Consider the following 18980-nt stretch of genomic DNA (forward strand, 5'->3'; position numbering starts at 1 on the left):
AGGGGAAAGGATAGGGGACACAAAGTGTCTGCTCCAGAGGGGCCAAGTGACCAAGCCCTTACCCAAGGCACAAGCCCACAGGGCAGGCTGGGGCCACTCTGGACATAGAGCCATTCTCTCTTTTCCTCTCTGGTGAGGGAAAGAAGGATTGGGGGCTGGGCCAAGCATCTACCCTGTCCTGCCCCATCCTGTCCTTAGCCAAACAGAATGGGTTTGCTATCTATTGACAATGACCCCTTGATATGCAAGTGTCTCCATGATGTTGGCAATGTTCTTGCAGTCATCAATGCTGCCATGGGCCCTGCCTGTATGTCTATGTCTGTTTATGTCTAGAAGTCCATTGTTGGGCCAGCAGCCTATGGTGAAGGTGTAAGCCTTTTTCAGATTAACCCGCTGCTGGAAGTAATCTGCCATTGGCAAGCTCAAGTACTGGCACCGGCCCAGAAGCGTGACTTTCAAGTCCCATCCTCCACGGGTGACAAAACTGATTTGACGTTTGGATCTAAGAGGCCTTCTTTCTCCATCCACTCACCGACCCTCTCCAGCACTTGTTGCAGGCTGGGCTGACCACCCACTATGGCTCGAATAATCCCTGGGAGCTCTCTGTACAGAAGGGAGTAAACTGTGGATGGACCACGGGCTGGACCTGGTCAATCTCCACCGTCTGACCATTTAGCTTCAGCATGAGGAATTCGATGATTCCCTCCACATACTCTGACCCTGGCCATTCAATCTACTTTTTTTTGTTAATACAACTTATGTTTTTTGTTTGTTTGTTTAATTTTTTTTTTTTTTAACATTTAGTTATTTTGAGACAGAGAGAGACAGAGCATGAACGGGGGAGGGGCAGAGAGACAGGGAGACACAGAATCGGAAGCAGGCTCCAGGCTCTGAGCCATCAGCCCAGAGCCTGATGCGGGGCTCGAACTCACGGACCACGAGATCATGACCTGAGCTGAAGTCGGACGCTCAACCGACTGAGCCACCCAGGCGCCCCAATACAACTTATGTTTAATTCTTACTGCATTGGTTTAAATTCAGTCATTAAGATGCAACCTACTCTTCTTTACTAGGCACACATAAGCAGACTGAGGTCTTGCTTCTGGTATGGCAGGGGAAATCAGACTGTAGGAATAAGAGTGTATTTAATTCCAGAAAAAGAAAGGTACTAGACTTTTCAGTATTTTATTTGCAATATAGGTGAGATCCTCTGAGATATTTTAGCATGAAAATTTATTGTAGATGCAAAAAATGTCATTATCATGATAATAATATAAGTGCAGTCAGAAAGAAAAGGAAGCATAAGTACTGTCAATGGTGATAATTTCAATTACCAGGTGAAAGCAGTGTAAATGGATTAAATCTAAGAATGTGATTTTTTTTTAAACAGAAATCAATCCAATGAACTCCTGAACCATCCTGTTGTTTGCTGAGAGCTGGCATGAAGTAATGATTTTAAACAGAGTACATATTCGTGCCATACAAGTCAGGCAAATGTCTATATCATTTTTTATTGTTTTAATTTTATCTCTCATCAAGTTTGGATTTCTGTTGTTCCTGTCAAATAGTAAAATTACAAACTAACTTAGGTGACCAAGTGGAAGATGAAAAAAGTTTTAGAAGTATCAGAAGTATGAGAGCTAATAAGTGATAAAAATGTGATAGAACAGAAGATTCTGGAACTCCTAATGGATCTGAGCATTGATTATTAACTGCTAATGTCATTAAAAAAGAGAGAGACCCAGGCAACCTGATGGTAGAACACACTACTACCTATGAAGCATCTTGACAAAAACCAACCAAACCAAAAAACACCACATCTAAATTTGGCTAAGCTGCTAGATTCTACCAATTTGCAAAAAAATTAACAGAATGAAAGAAGCTGTTAAACCACACCCAGTAATGCAGCGAGCAAAATTTATATGTGAAAACTACAAAACAACCAGCCCAGTTTTTCTTACAAATAAATTTCAAGGAAAAACAAGAGAGAAAAAGAAATATGAGGATGGTTAAGAGGGACTATGAGTTATATTGTGACAGCAGATACTTAGAAATGTAACAACAGACTGGATATTTTAGGCTATTAAGGAAGTATTGATAATTTTAAGTGGTTTTGTATTGTTATGTTTTTAAACTGATAAGAACAGATACTACACTTGATCTTAGCCAAAAGGCCGAGAAGCGATTGTATTGTTACGTTTTTAAATAGAGTTCTTTCAAAAATACATGATAAATCCATTTAATATAATTATATAATGTCTGGAATTTTCTTCATAATCTAGTTGTTGAAGAGCAGGTGGGAATATAAATGAAACTTGTCTGCCCAGGAATTGACAACCGTTGAGAGTGGATGATGCATTTATGGGTTTCATTATAATAGTCTCTTTAATTCTGTCCAATTTCATAATCTCCCGTATATATTAGTTTGCTAGGACTGCCACAGCAACAACAACAACAACAAACACATACTGGGTGGCTTAAACAATGGAAACTTATTTTCTCATAGTTGTAAAGGCTAGAAGTCCAACTTCAAGACGTGGGAAAGTTTGGTTTCTTGTCTTATCTCCTTGGCTTGCAGATGGTCACCTTCTTGCTGTGTCCTCACATCATCTTTTCTCTGCACACACCCATCCCTGGAGTCCCTCTGTCCAAATTCCCTCTTCTTATAAGAACACCAGTCAGACTGGTTTAGGGTCCTCTCTAATGGCCCCTTTTTTTAACTTAATCACCTCTTCAAAGGCTCTGTCTCCAAATATAGTCACATTCTGAGATACTGGGGGTTAGGGCTAAAACATATGAATTCTGAGGAAACAATTCAGTCTGTAATACCAAAATGAGAAATTTAAAAATATAACATATGATACTGAGAATATTATATTTTTAAATGAAATAGAATACATAAAATCTGTAACTTCAAAAACTGAGTAAAAAAAGAGGTATGAATTATTTCTGGATCTATGTCTCCAAACAAACTTCTCTCATAGTCTCACCTTTCAATATTTTTATAGACCTCACTCAACATGTATCCCTAGCAGAAATGTTGCATTTCATTTTTCTTGTAGTGCCTTTCTGAGATCTTACAGACTGAAGCACAGCATAAGAGAAACAATATTTGTTGTGAGCAGCTAGCTAGATCTACCTACAAAAGTGTTATGGACTGAATGCTTGCATCCCCACTAAATTCATATGCTGAAATTTAATCCCAGTGTGATAGTACTTGGCAGTGGGGGTCTTTGGGAGGTGATTAGGTCATGTGAGTGGATCCCTCGGAATGGGAATAGTGTCCTTACGGGAGGCCAAAGAGCTAGCTCACTCTCTTCCCACCATGTGAGAATACCAGGGGAAGTCAGCAGTTTGCAAATTGGAAGAGGGCTCTTGCCAGAATCCAACCATCCTGGGACCCTGATCTTGGGATTTCCAACCTCCTGAACTGTGAGAAATACATTTATGCTGTTCATAAGCCACCAGTTTATAGTATTTTTGCTATAGCAACCCAAACTAAGGTGTAAGCATTATTTTCTAAAGAAACTATTCACCTAAAAAATATTATCTCTCATTTTCAGAATTATACACAAACCAAGAAATTGATATGACCTAGGTGATAGCCTAATTAGGAAGAATTTTAATTGATTAATTGCCTTTATCCAGTATCTCATTTCTACCTCAGGGGAGGTCATCAGTAGAAGGCCAAGTGTTTGATTCTCCTCTCCTTCCTGTGCAACAGGATTTAAAGGAAATCATAGAGAAAATACTGGCCAAACTTATCTGGAAAAATAGCATATTAATTAGAAGTCAACATTAGATTCCAAAAAAGGTAGTGATAACCTGAAAGGATGGGCTTAATAAGGTGACAGCATGTAATAGGACTAAATGTATGATTCCACTCTGAGGTCCAAAAACACTGAGGAAAAAATATAAGAGATATATGTATGGCTCAATAAGAATACATATTAAAAATTTTATTGGGAATTCTAATTGGCAATAAAGACACTGAGGGTCAATAATGTGCTTACTGAGAGTTAACATATTAGGTTCATCAACAGAATTACGACTTAAAAGAAAGGGATGATGATCTCATTTTATTCAAGGCTGGGTTTCATCTGAAATTTTTGTGTCTAGGTGGCAAGCACACTTTATAGAGTATAACATGAAAATGGTGAATATATTTAACACCATATCAAGTCAAGAACAGCAACAGAACTTGGAAATGTTAGGATAAAACAAGACTGAAGAGAGGCAGAAAGCTTGTCTTCAAAAGGCTGTCATTTAGAAAGGTTTTAGGGGGCGCCTGGGTGGCGCAGTCGGTTAAGCGTCCGACTTCAGCCAGGTCACGATCTCGCGGTCCGTGAGTTCGAGCCCCGCATCAGGCTCTGGCTCAGAGCCTGGAGCCTGTTTCCGATTCTGTGTCTCCCTCTCTCTCTGCCCCTCCCCCGTTCATGCTCTGTCTCTCTCTGTCCCAAAAATAAAATAAACGTTGAAAAAAAAAAAATTAAAAAAAAAAAAAAAAAAGAAAGGTTTTAGGCCTATCCTTCATGGCCCCAAGAGGGAAAAATGATGTTGGCCTGGCTAACTCCTTCTCATCCTTGGGGAAATATCGCTTCCTCCAGGCCTTCTCTGGCTCTCCAGCAATGGTGTCTGCAGCACCTGTTCTTCTCTGTTGGGCACCAATCCTTCTTCTAAGTGTCAAATCATGGTAGCCTTGCTAGAATGCAAATTCCCAGAGAGGCTGGAACATGTCTGGCTTGTCAGTCCTAGAACACTCCATGTCTACCACAGATGAGTGAATGAAACAACACGTGAGAAAGAGATTTGGCTCTGCTGTGCAGAGATTCACGGGCTGCCTCAAGAAGTAGTCATTTTTCTTTCAGAGGAAACCCCCACTCAGGCTTAAAATGGCAGTCCACTTGCCTGGGGCAGGGCTGGGTGGGGTAGAAGGGATTAAAGCATCAGGGAGGTGACCGGCTTATATGATTTTTAGCCTCCTTGCCAACCTGAGGCCTCATGGTCTGAATTCTTCTAGGAAAGGTGATGCTTATTATGTCACAGGTTTCACTTAGCACATCAGCTCTATTCTGATCCATTCTGGCAGTTTTGTAATAAATTTTGACGTAATTGCTTCTGTTCAAACCCAAATTTCATTTGCTGTTTCTCTCTAACTTTTCCTTCTTTTTATTTCCCTACTCCAAACAGCTGATGGTTAACGTTTCCATTTCACTATAAGGATGCATAACGCTTCAGAAAACACAGTAGCAGACAATGAGGTGAGGTCAGACTCAGAAAAATATTTCCGAGGTTCTCAGCACCATCTGTGCCAAACATAAATGCAGATTTGATAAATGACACAAAGTCATTTCCCTTTCTGCTGATTTGATTTTTACAAGGCCCCAATTTTCTATAGAAACAGACCAGATTTATAGCAAACACAAAGACTGTATCTTTTATTTATAGGGCAAAAATCTACCCAAGTACTTTTCATCAAATTTGTGTGCCCTCTAATACTGGCTTTTAGAGTATTAGTCAAGCATTAGATGACTTTGGTTATTCCTGTGGGAATGAATACACAAGGTCGATCTCCTCAGCACAGTTCCTCAGACTACCAATTCTGACCTTGATTACTTGATTCAGTTCAATAAGGAAGTTTGGGGATGAGATTGTCAGATAAGTGAATAAATACACATGCTCACTATCCTTTCTCCACTCCCTGACTTCCTTCTAGAGGAACGTCTTTTGTAAAAGTGCCCCCAGCCCTAAATCAATTTATAGACAGCCATGGAATCGGGAAAACAACCTGGTATTCACTAATAATAATTAAAATAGAAACATAACTTATTTTGAATCTCAGTACATCCACTGAGACATTTCTGAAAAATGAGGTTGAGATAAAGATGGGGAGTTATACAAGGGGTGGGGGATGCAGGCAAGTGACACCAAGAAGTTGAGATTACAGTTGTTAGGAGGACACCCCCACAGCAGGAAAAGGGGCTACAAGAGAGCCCTCCCCGAAACAGGACTCAGTACGACAGTCCTGAGGAAGTGTGGGCTGGATGGAGATGATGCCTATCACCTTGAATTTCCATGCCTCTTTCTGAGGGCTTCGTTCCTTAGTCCAAGGATGAGCAAGGGAGATTACAGAGAGCATATGAGGAGAATTGGAGGAGTTACACACTTTTCAAATGCTTACCATTTTTTTCAATTCCAAGATAGCATTTGAGGACCAGACAGTAGATCCTGGATTTATACCTCACTCTGAATATCCTTCTGTTTTCTACAGCTTTAAGCACAACCCACCAAATAAGGTACTCATTCCTACATTTAGTAGAACTTCAGACATGGCTCTGAGAAAAAAAGACACGTGGACAATGTACGTCTGTGCTGACACGTAGTTCCTGCACTCTTCAGAGCAGTGCCTCTCCAACTCTAACGTGCCTACAAATCATGGCCATGACTGCTAACACATGAATTTTCATCCAGTAGGTCTGAGATGCTGCATTTCTCACAAGCTCTCAGATGACGCTGATGCTGCACACTCAGAGAAGGTTTTAGACCATGACAAGAAAATCCAGCTTTGGCAGGAAATCTGTGCCCACACCTTTATTCACACTCCTATGTTTCTCCCCTGACTTCCTGTAGTCTTTTCTATTTCACTGCTGTAAGAAAATTTTAGGGCAAAGCGAAGTGAGTACAAAAGAAAAGAAAATATTCTAAAATCATAACCTCAAGGAGAGCAGTAAGATTTTAAGTTGTCTCAAGGGTAGAGACGTAATTTGTGATATGCATGAATTATACATACTTCATGCAAATCATGGAACAAATACACAGTAGCCTGTCTATTTTTTTCCATAAACGAAGCCCTATGTCTGCATAACTTAAAGGAAGTTTATTTCATTAATGCACAGCATACCATCTCATTTTTCAGGTATCTCTGGAGACTGAAGTGGTCTGAATAAGCCAAATTTCCCAGACAACCAGAGTTTATCTTAAGTATCCAATTGTATTTATTTAAATGATGTTTAATCGAACTCTTTTTGAATTCACATATTCAAGACTTGTTAGCTATACAAAACAAGGTTTAACACACATGCACAATTATCCAGGGTAAACAGTGATTATGCTATGGCAGGACATAACAGCGCTATGGGAGCTACTCAGGTCTGTAAGGAACAATGTGCCCCTGTACAGTAGAGTCTTAGAATGGCCTCTGAGGCCTACCCAGAGCAAACTTCTGCTTCCTTCCTCCACGATCAGCTCTAATACTGCTCATTGCCCTCCTCTTACAAGTTTTTGATCTGCTGCTTTATTTTTCACATAATATTCTGGGAAAGATTCTGAGACCAGCTTCCTTCTCATTTCCCATATTTTTTATTATTATATTATTATTATTATATTTTTTAAAGCTTCTTTATTTATTTTGAGAGAGAGGGAGTGCGCACACACACAGCAGGAGAGGAGCAGAGAGAGAGGGAGAGACAATCCCAAGTAGGCCCCGTGCCCTGAGCTCAGAGCCTGATGAGGGGTTTGAACCCATGAACAGTGAGATCAAGACATGAGCCAAAACCATGAGTCAGACGCTTAACCGACTGAGCCACCCAGGAGCCCTATTTTATTATTATTATTGTAATAATTAAAAAGAGCTCTTTTACAGGGCTTTGGGCTACTGGTTGTCTAGGCCACTGCAATCATTCCAAATTAAGGAAATTACACAAGTTGATTCCCCACTGACCATCTCTTATTATGACTACTGAATACTCACTGATGCCCGTGTCCTTACAGTACTGCACCAAGTACTGCCCCATGACTCTCAGCAGATGATTATACTCTTGGACATTGAGAAATTCCTGCTTATTATGGGATGGCTCCATGATCTCCAAGGGTATATTAACAATTCCAACCACGCCTGCACCAAGTCTAGAAGAATAAATACATTTAAAAATTCTGAAAAATTTAGCTAAGGAAAAAGAAAATGCAAATATGCCATGGTCTTTTGAAATCAAAATTTTTTCCACATAAATTTATTCACTGGGTCTGGACCATGTCAAAGTTTAACAACTTATGATATAATTGTATTTTGTTACATAAATCTGTAGTAATCATAGGTGTGTTTGGTCTCATAGTAAAGAAAAAATCTAATGCACTGTTACTAAATTAACATGACTTTTTTTTCCAAACCTAAAGGTACAAGAGGAGGCGTTTTAGCATGAGACACCACTAACAATGCTTTGCTGAAATAAACTGACATAACCCTCTTCATGATCTGGCCAGAGTCAATTTCTCCATCCTCATTTCATGGCAGGGTGGGTTCTTCCCTGTCATTGCAGAGGTCCATGGGGTGTTCAATGAATTCTACTAAGGGAACATAAGGGCCAGATTATCCTAGAAAGTGACAGGTATCTGCCTGTTAGTCTGATGAATAAATTCAGTGTTTTTCAGATTTTTAGCAACTTACGATATATATAACCAGGATATTTCTGCTTAGTGACAGAATATTCTGCTTGGTTTCCCTGTTTTGGGAAAGAACATCCAGTTGTCTAGTTCTTCCAAGGCTCCCAACTGCCCTTAGCAAGGCACACAAATCAAGCCTTCCTAAGGTAGTGCTGCTACCTTACCATGTGTTTCACTACTTTCCCCTGCCACCCTGCCCTCCCTTAACTATTCATTCTCTAAGCCTAAATTTGGGCATCATTTCTTCCAGGAAGTCTGACTCAACTTCCCCCAGTTTGGTTTACTACTCTTCCCAAGTGCTCTTTTTGCACCTCATGCTTGCCTGTAGCACATATTCATCCATCTATCTGTCCATCCATCCATCCATCCATCCATCCATCCATCCCTGTTCAGGATGGATGCATCCTATTCCAGAAACTGGGAATACAGTACTGAATAAGAAAAAGAAGGCCCCTGTCTATAAAGTTTCTCTTCTATTGAGGGGTAACAGGCAGTAAGGGTGACCAGATCATTTCAGATTGGTGATAAGTGGTAGGAGGAAAACAAAGCAGGTGCTATAACTTGTGCAGAGTAACAAGGGGGAGGGGCCAATGGCAGCGGCTGACTTTATTAGACAGTGCAGGAAGACCTTCCTGTGGAGGGGACTTTAGTTAAGTGCCTAACTAACACACCCAGACCAGCAGTAAGGAGATCTGAGGACAGAAGGTTCAAGAACCAAGGCTATAAGACAGGAGTGAGCTTAGGATATGTGATACACTGGAAGCTGGCTGGTGCGAGGAGAATGTAGTGAAAGGGTGGGTACAGGTGGGCCATCACAGGGCCAGGCAGAGGCCAGATCACTGGAAGACCATGGTAACCAGTTCTATTCTATATCCATTGGTGTTTTAAGCAAGAGAATAAACTAATTTTTTTAAAGATCATTCTTACTGTTGCCACATAATATGAAAAATATGTATTTATATACTTGTTCCTTTCACTGGACTATAAGTTCTTTGCCAAAGGGTAGCAGGTCTTCACCATCTTGTGTGCAGAGCTTAGTACAGTGCCTGGCACATGACACTGCAGTTCAAGTGTTTGTTGAATGAACAAATGAATGAACTGCTAATTCCTAGAGAGTGAGAAATAAGATGAAAAATGGTCCCCTGAGCCATTCTATTAATCACAAGAATTCCGTTTGACCCCTGATCCATTTTACTGGTCACAATTACCCTGTCTGACTGTCTACATAATTCATGAAAGCAGCACATGGAGTTTTGGACCATCAGGAAAGCACCAGAACGTATTACTCTGGAATCCAAATAGGTTAGAGAGGGTTAGTAATACACGCTCAAGCAGGTAACTGCCAAGAACTCATATACATAAAGGTTGCACAAAATGTTAACAGGGTTGCTTTATAAGACTATGGATTTTTCTTTCCTAAAATTTCTTTATTATGCTTCTATTATTTTTACATCGGTAAAATATTAAAATCCTAACCTGAGGAGATGGTTCAAGAAATGGTAAAACATCCAGTTTCTCAGGAAATGTATTAGAAAAATTTCCCAAGTGTGCTTTTCCTTCAAGCAGGCATATAGTTGTGCCAATATTATAAATTAGGCATATTAATGCCTGCGCATTGATGGGAAGGGTGAACGGAGGACAGGACACCTGCTCCCATTATGATTAATCACTCATCTAACTCCAAAGACAGAATCTTACCGCAACCTCCCTCATCCTGCCTATGCCTCTGAAAACAAAAATATACTTACAAGGACTTCAGTTTCAACTGTGGGCCCACTTTCTCATGCATTTTGATCAGGCGGTTATTACTGTAAATGAACATCCCAGCTTGGCTTCGATTTTCTATGTTCACTCCAAAGAACAGGCAGAGAGTCCTTGCTTTTTTTAATTCTCTAGCATTATATTTAGAAAAGTTTTAAAAAAAGGTTTTTATTAGATAGAAATATATAGTTTACAAACTGCTAATAATTAAACTGAGAAGGTAAACCTCAAAGGAACTAAATGTAAAATACCCAGGTATTTTGCAAAACCTAGTGGGTACACTCAAAATCTTTGTGTAGCCAAGTATTTTGCATAAACATGATGGCCATACCAGTCAAACACAAGCATTCCTAGATTAAAAAACAGTTTTGCCAACTTAAATTTACAAGAACTAGAAAACGCCAAAAGATTTGTGAAATGTTAAGTGGACTAATAGGAACACGCAACATTTTTAAAAAATGATGATTTGACTATTTTAAAATTTCAGTATTTTTTACCCTGGATGTGATTTCTAACTTTCAACATGTCCTCAAGCCTCTAAATATCCTATATAGATTGGACTATGCCAAAAAATACTCTTTAGCTTTCTCTTTCTCCAAAATCAAAGTTAATAAAGCCAAGTTTACAAGGGCAACAGACATGAGCTCCTGTTTTTCTTACTCTGTCTTGCAATATTATGTTTTATGTGACTTTTCTATTAAAAGTGTAAAAGCAGAAATTGAGACATAGCAGGATATGATAGAAACAACCATAGTAACAGGAAGCTGCTTGGAGCTATGAAAAACACCTGAATATAAGAACTGGAAAGACAGGCTTGGCTTCAAAAACAAACTCATCTCTGTAACAGCTGTGTGACTATGGATGAGTCACTTCAACTTCCTGTCTCATCTGAAAAATGGGAAGAATACCTACCTAGCCATTTGGGATGTCAGGAGGACTAGAAAAAATAATGTCAAGTATAAACCTGGAACAGATTAGGTGCCTCACCAATGTTATTTTCCTTTCCTACCGAGAATGGTACCAAATATAATTCTTCCCCTCCACCCATCTTGTAGGTCTCATTCCACAAACACAGCTTTTTCTTTTCAAATTATAACTACGTGCCACTGTAACTGACATAATATGCTTACTGGACTGGCTAAATACATCTATCATTAAAGGACAAAGAAAAAGTCCTAATTAGACCTTCTACATGGACATAATATAGGGCACATTAGACTTTATGAGAGAATTATTGACTGGGATTAACATATACATTTTAAAAGCACATACTTGCTGGGTTCAATACATACAAATCACATTTTTTCTCAAAAATGTGTACTCAGGGGCGCCTGGGTGGCGCAGTCGGTTAAGCGTCCGACTTCAGCCAGGTCACGATCTCGCGGTCCGTGAGTTCGAGCCCCGCGTCGGGCTCTGGGCTGATGGCTCAGAGCCTGGAGCCTGTTTCCGATTCTGTGTCTCCCTCTCTCTCTGCCCCTCCCCCATTCATGCTCTCTCTCTGTCCCCAAAATAAATAAACGTTGAAAAATGTGTACTCAATATTAAATCCTTACTCTTCAACAAAAAAGAATACTGACTATGTAAGGGACCCCAAAACAGGATGTTGCAGAATATGACAGCATCACTCTGCAACAGTAAATGGCATGCTGATTGTCTTCAAATTTGTAATAAAAGCATTTTGCTATAAAAAAAAGTTCATGCCAACTAGCTGGCATTATTATTAATAAAATATAGGTCGATCACCCTTCATACATACAAATGTAACTACAAACAATTCATCAACCAGAGTTTTCTTTCTCAAGACTTTAAAGAAGGCTTTGCTATAGAAATAGCCTAAGTCAAATGGACTGATGAGTGGAGAAAGAAGTATTCCATATATATGTGTGTGTGTGTGTGTGTGTGTGTGTGTATACACACACATATATATTCCTTATATACATATAATGAAATATTGTCATTTACAATGACATGGATGAAGCAAGAGTATAATGTTAAGTGAAATAAGTCACTCAGAGAAAGACAAATAGCATATTCTTTGATTCATATGTGGCATTTAAGAAACAAAACAAATGAGCAATGAAAAAAAGAAAGAAAGGGACCATCCAAGAAGAAACAGACTCTTAACTATAGAGAACAAACTAAGGTTACCAGGGGTGAAGAGGGTGAGGGAATGGGTAAAATAGATTCAGGAGTGCACCTGTTGTGATGAGCACCAGGTGTTGAATGGAGCTGTTGAATCACTCTATTGTACACCTGAAACTCATGTTACACTGTACGTTAACTAGAATTTAAATAAAAACTTAAAAAAAATAGAGGACGTTGTTTTTTTTTTAATTTTTTTTTAAATGTTTATTTATTTTTGAGAGAGAGAGAGAGAGAGAGAGAGAGAGAGAGAGCATGAGTGGGGGAGGAGCAGAGAGACAGAGAGGGAGGCACAGAATCGAAAGCAGGCTCCAGGCTCTGAGCTGTCAGCACAGAGCCCGATGCGGGGCTCGAACTCACCAGCTGTGAGATCATGACCTGAGCTGAAGTCGGCCGCTCAACCGACTGAGCCACCCAGGCGCCCCAGAGGACCTCGTTTTTTAATATAGATTTCTATGGATTTATTTAGTACTTATTTTGATAAATGCATAGTTAACACTTCAAATTTGGGTTTGAGGAAAGTTATGGTTATATAGCACTTCATAGTTCACAAACAATAATTCTGGAAACTAGTAAGGCTTCCCTAAAAATTGGTTTCTCAAAGTTATCCCAGTTTTCAAAGACTGACCTTACCCAGACAACTCTGATTATTCTCAGTTTAACTTGTTTAATACCCAAGCTGGAGACCAAGTCAACCTTCCAAATGTAAATAATGGTTTTGTAATTTAGGGTTGCTATTTGTATCTTAACTATATATGTGGTACATGTATTTGAAACATTTTCTAAACATTTTAAATTTTATGCAAGTACTAGAAGAGAGAAGAAACCAGAACCAACCCTCCAGAGGGCTGTGTCTGCCAAAGGACAAAAAAAAAGTAAAGTTGTCAGCTGATCCTCTGTGCAGAGTTCACTTCTTCAACAGGACACTGAGCTAATTTTTCACCCTGTATTCAGAAGTTTTAATATTATGTAAACATATGTATGCATGCAAATATATATTTTATAAATACCTTCATTGATTTTGCGGTTGGGGGATTTTGACCATATTACACTTAATATAATAAGATGTCATAGGCTGAGAAAGAGAAGTTATCACATTAACCACCAAATCTGCCTCCTCAGAAATCAGAATTTGCTTTATCAGAGTGCAAAGGATTCTGGCAAACAGAAAATCTTACATCTTACCTCTGTTTCACTTTAAGAATCGTACGCTTTGCTTCAACATCTTCCAAAGCTTTCTGTAATACATCCTGGAGAAGTACATTTGGTTAGGAGAGAACATAATTCTATTAAATTAATGAAAGCTGAGCTGATATTTATTATCCCATTACCCAAATGTTTCACAAGGGTAACAGTGATAGGTCACATTGCCTAATGCAATTGTATAATGGTAGACAATAAATACTTGATAAATGATTCCATTCTAATAGCTAGGGGGACACACCAACTCCTGGCCCATGGTTCCCTTTTTGCACATAATCCAATGTTCTCTGTCTTTTAAAGAGCTATTTCTCCCTGTAATGTCACACTGGCTTTCACACAAACTATACAAAAGCTTGGAAAAGTCATTCCATGTACCTAGACTCTGACTTTTGCTTGTGAGAACAACAACAACAACAACAACAACAAAATGCTAAATCATATGATCAAGTACTGTGGCATCTTTCAGAAAAAAAAAAGTTATTAAAAATTTTTGTCAGTCACCATAAGAAAACATCTTCTTTATTATCAAGTTCCAGATACCCTTGATACTCCCCAAGCTTTTCCCTTTATAGGATATCCCATCCCTAGGCTTTCTCCCTTTCAGAGTACCTGAATACCAATGCCTACCTGTCTTTCTTGTCTTCTCTTAATTTGATATACTGGCTCATTCACTGCCCTATCTCTAGTACACTAACTCTAACCAGGCAGAAAAGAAATAATGCATTATTATAATTTCACAAATAATAACAGATTTTTAATGTGCTCCATCTACCTGATGTAAAAGATGGGTATCTCATTTGGTGAATATACCACTGACTGAACATTATTTTCACTGACTTTAAAGTAAAAGCAAATGGTAACTGATTTGTAAGTATTTCACTTCAAATTCAACCACTCAACTGCCTAGAGGAATTTAAGAGGTCAAAAGCCAAGGTCATTCTGCTTTGCTCTCTTTGCCCAGCAACAAAGCAAGATGGTCAAAGACATCCCCCCTCCCCCCCACTCCTGTCAATGCGCTCAGAGCGCAAAGAGGCAATGAGAGGTAAGCCTAAGGCAAGAAGAAAGAAAGGTCCTGACCCATTAAAAAGCATCTGCTTCTCTTGTTTCTCAAATACATAAAGCCAAGGAAATTGATTTCTTTGAGACAAAATAAAAAAAAGCTTAAACCTTTCTTTAAAAATCAATAACAGTAAGATAGGTCTACATTTACTTTAAAATAATAAGTGAAAAGAAAAAAGTAAGAGAATTTTGGGAAGGCCATAGGTAGCTTTGGGACATTATCACGTGCTACTCTTTGATTTCATTCCCTATTCATGATCATTTGATATGAGAGAGCTCTTTATCAAACTCAGCCCTGGTCCTTGAAAGTTTAAGGGCGAATCACGGAAAGGATTCCTACACTGAGTCTGAAGAAGAGAATGAAGGAAAAGTGAAGTAAAGCATTTTTTTTCTCCATATACCTATTTATCCTTTTATATGCAAGTAAATAAAATGCTGCTTCATAATTTACCCTGGTAGAAAGCTTTGCACCGCATTTTTGGTAAAAACAAACCTACATGTCCTGAAGCAATATTCTTCTTCTTGGTTGCCATGCATTATAATTAATAATAATAGTTCTTTATAACCTATCTTACTCATGGGTGCATTGCAAGGATTATAGAAAATGTTTATGAACTATGTGGAGCAACTCATAAGAAAAAAGCTTTGTAAGCTGGAAGTAGTTATTAATATTCATAATTATAGCACATAATTCCTAGCACCAGAAAAAAGGATGGCTTATTAGTCTTCTCCTTGCATTTCCCATTTATTCAGGTGCATAGGGAGCAATAATTTGAAAAGATATTTTCAAGGAAACTTGATGGGCTGCTTTTTTCTGCTAGTTTTTCATTATTTTCTCTCTTTCTCGTATTACTTTTCTTTTCACTTTAAAGAAATGAGCTGCAGTGCTCTTCCCCACTGTTCCAAATTCACCCCACGTTGCTCATCTTTGCTCAGACTCAGCCTTCTCTCACCGCTGAGTACCCTCTCCTTTCTCTGCATGCCTCTGCTCTGTTTACCTGGGTTAAAATCAACTTAAGCTTCGGAGCTTGTCTGTGTTTATCAGTTTAGGAAGTAAATGATAAGAGACAACTGTGTACAGGAAAAAGCAAATGACACTTGGCCATTTAGGAGGACTATATGTCATACCTTGGCAGAAGACAAAGAAGTTCTGTCAGGCTGGTTTACTGTGATTTGTGCTTGTTTCAATACACGTTCAGCTGGAAGCAGAAGCAAGATAATTACAACATCAGAAAGTTCTTTTAATCAATTTTAAGTGAGCAGTGTGTATATACATTATGACCAGGACCAGTGGGAATGGCTTCCAAATAATAATCTCAGAAAATCCTATGTTCTTTCCACAGCTTTCACACATTCTCGGTGCAGGTAGACACAATGGGCTTCCTCTTAGACATTATAATTGACAGGGCATAACTATATACCTACAAATTAAAGAGTTATGACTGTTCGGCTGACTAAAAACTCTCTACAATCTGTGAAATATAGACTAAAGTTACTCCTTGCTTTTGGATCGCTGGAAAAATATGGCTTTGTCCTCTTTGGGGGGGTGGGGGGGGCGGAATGAATGTGTAGAACATTCCTTCTTAAAGTGGGTATAAGGCTAGTCTCGAAAATGATCTAACTCGGCATCATGCCAACCAGAGTTTCTAATATATATCAATTTAGTTCCAAGTGTGTATTTGGAATAATAGAAATTAAATAATAATAAGTAAAAATATAATAACATACCTTTAATTAATATGTCATAATTCAACAAAGCCAGAGACAGAAAAAATGTGTTATGAAGCTCCTTAGAGGCAGGAGTTCGATTAATTGTGGTCATTCCTACAACACTATAACAGTATATATCTCAGAATAAAGGTACAATTAATGTTGGCTGAGTGAATGAACAACAATGAGATGTAGGACATAGATAATTACATACCAATCTTTACTGCTTCTTCTGCCTTTTCAACTTCACTTTTAAATGCTCCTTTAAAAGAAGACGTGACATACAGATACTTTCTGAAAAGAAAAAAGAACTGATCAAGTCAGGTTATCATTTTAAGGTACATAATACTTAAAGAATATTCTTTAGAAAGAATATACACTCCAGATATACATAATTATGAAGAAAGCTTCACACAGTAAGTTGCATCCAACTAGTCAATCAGCAAACTCTATACCTAGGAAGAAATTCCTTGCCTTTCAATACTTGGCAATTTTGCTTTTGGAAGGGAACTTCAGGAGAGAGATAACAGAATTTCTGCCCATACAAATGTTCATTTATACATATAAAATGGGATCATTTTCTTAAAAAGAAAAATTTCTATGCAACTGCTCCATTACCAAAATTTCGAGCTAATATACATAACCCTCTTACTCAGGTCACTGACACTGGATAAACCAGTTCTCCTAGTCTCAAAACAACTATCTCTAACTAAAATGCTCAGAAACATACATTACCATTTCAAACTACCAAAACATATTTTCCACTTTATTGCTCAAGAAGCTTGTTTTCAAAACCTGTTGTTTAGTGAGAACTCTAGAACAATCAAGGAAAAGGAATAAACAAATAAATAGATAGATAAATATATATTTATCTCCATAAACTCAGTCAGAGCAAAGTAGAGGTGAGGAAAGCCCTCTGGAATAGAGGTTCACTGAATGCATATGAAACTATGTATATCTGTTACAGAGGATTCCTTAAAGTCAGGATTTTTCATAGTAGCTTAAATCATCATCCTGAGAAAAAATTCCACAATGTTGGATTTCAGAATGCTCAAAGCTCTGTACATCTCATTCTGTAACTTTTGCCTTATACCCCTGTGGACTCAAGTGGTCACCATTCTCTGATACCTTCTGTGTTTAGAAAGGCATCAAATGTTCAGCAAGAGGTGGGTAGAGAACTACAGGTATCCCTGAAAGCCAAAATATCCTCAGGCAGGCATTTTCTCAAGCAGAGGGAAAGTCTAAACCTATATGCCCCTGAGTCGATACCAGGGATAAGCAAAATATGGCCCATAGGCCAAAGTGGGCCAGCAGCTTGCTTTTGGCACAGCCTGAGACCTAAGAATGATTTTTCTATTTTTAAAGGAAAAATAAGAATATACAAAAGAGATGGAATGTGATCACATATTTACTATCAGGCCCTTTATAGAAAATGTTTACCAATCCCTGGAATCTATGCTAATAAGCAATGGCTTTTGAATGATAACTTGATCTAGAATTGCATTTATATCTTCTGACTTTCAAATAATGTGTACGGTAATGCAAATTCATCACTATACAAACAAGTCACACATAGTTTAAATGTCTGTTAGCTGAAGTCTGTTTATATTTTAAGACTCTCTTCCATTATCTCCACAAATGCAGTACAAATACACTCAAGACAGAACACCATGATTAAGCATTAAGAATTGGACTACCTGGGGGCATCTGGGTGACTCAGTTAGTTAAGCATCTGGCTCTTGATTTCGGTTCAGGTCATGATCTCATGGTTCATGGGTTCAAGCCCCACATCGGGCTCCACACTGAGCCTCCTTGGGATTCTGTCTCCCTCTCTCTCTGCCCTCCCCCGCTAGATCTCTCTCTCTCTCTCTCTCTCTCTCTCTCTCTCAAAATAAATAAATAAACATTAAAAAGAAAAAAAAAAAAGAATTGGACTACCCAGATCCCATCCTGTCTGAGTTAAAGTCCTATCTGTGTCCCTTAGTAGTGTAGCACTGGGCACATTATTTCATTTTCTGTGATTCCAATTCCTGTCTATAAGTGGGGATGGTAACAGGGGTATCTATCTCACACGGTTGTCATGAGAACTAAAGGTATCGATAGAGCTAAAGAATTTAGTCAATGCTAGTTTGGGATAAATGTTTACTACTATTATTGTCTAATATTATCTATTAATATTATATTAAGTACTTGCTCCCTCAATGTAGGCTCTAGAGGGAAAATACACTGGGAATGAAGAAATAAGTAACTAGATAATTTTTTGTTCTCTTAAGACTCTGAAGGATTTATACAAGCTTGTCCAGTTATCTCCCTGAAAAGACTTACTGTTAAAAAATAACCAGGGGCATCTGGGTGGCTTAGTTAGGTAAGTGCCTGACTCTTGATTTCAGCTCAGGTCATGATCTTACTGTTGTGAGATGGAGCCCCACATCAGGCTCTGTGCTGACAGCGCGGAGCTTGCTTGGGGTTCTTCTCTCTCTCCCTCTCTCTCTGCCCCTTCCCTGCTCGTGCTCTCTCTCAAAATAAATAAACTTTAAAATTATTTAAAATTATTTTTAAAACACTGAAAATAACTAAAAATTATTTAAAACTTAATAATTAAAAAATTATTTGAAAATAAATGTCATCCTATATTCATCTACTTCTATGGTTTCACGAATAGTTTG

At 38.5% G+C, this 18980-nt stretch overlaps 1 protein-coding gene and 2 pseudogenes across 1 annotated transcript in view; all 3 read right to left on the reverse strand.

Moving 5' to 3' along the window:
• The window catches only part of MORC1 (MORC family CW-type zinc finger 1), a 152681-nt gene that overhangs the window by 91035 nt on the left and 42666 nt on the right, over positions 1-18980 (reverse strand). The window contains exons 7-11 of the mRNA XM_045500974.1: positions 16529-16608; positions 15733-15803; positions 13528-13592; positions 10188-10331; positions 7751-7905 (exon numbers count right to left, since the gene is read on the reverse strand). Of these exons, the coding sequence (XP_045356930.1) occupies positions 7751-7905; positions 10188-10331; positions 13528-13592; positions 15733-15803; positions 16529-16608 (515 nt within the window). The remainder of the gene's footprint in view (positions 1-7750; positions 7906-10187; positions 10332-13527; positions 13593-15732; positions 15804-16528; positions 16609-18980) is intronic.
• LOC123575963 lies at positions 217-5081 on the reverse strand (annotated as a pseudogene).
• Positions 2087-2186, reverse strand: LOC123576328 (annotated as a pseudogene).

Source organism: Leopardus geoffroyi, chromosome C2 (genome assembly GCF_018350155.1).
Source record: "Leopardus geoffroyi isolate Oge1 chromosome C2, O.geoffroyi_Oge1_pat1.0, whole genome shotgun sequence".
Lineage (NCBI taxonomy): Eukaryota > Metazoa > Chordata > Mammalia > Carnivora > Felidae > Leopardus > Leopardus geoffroyi.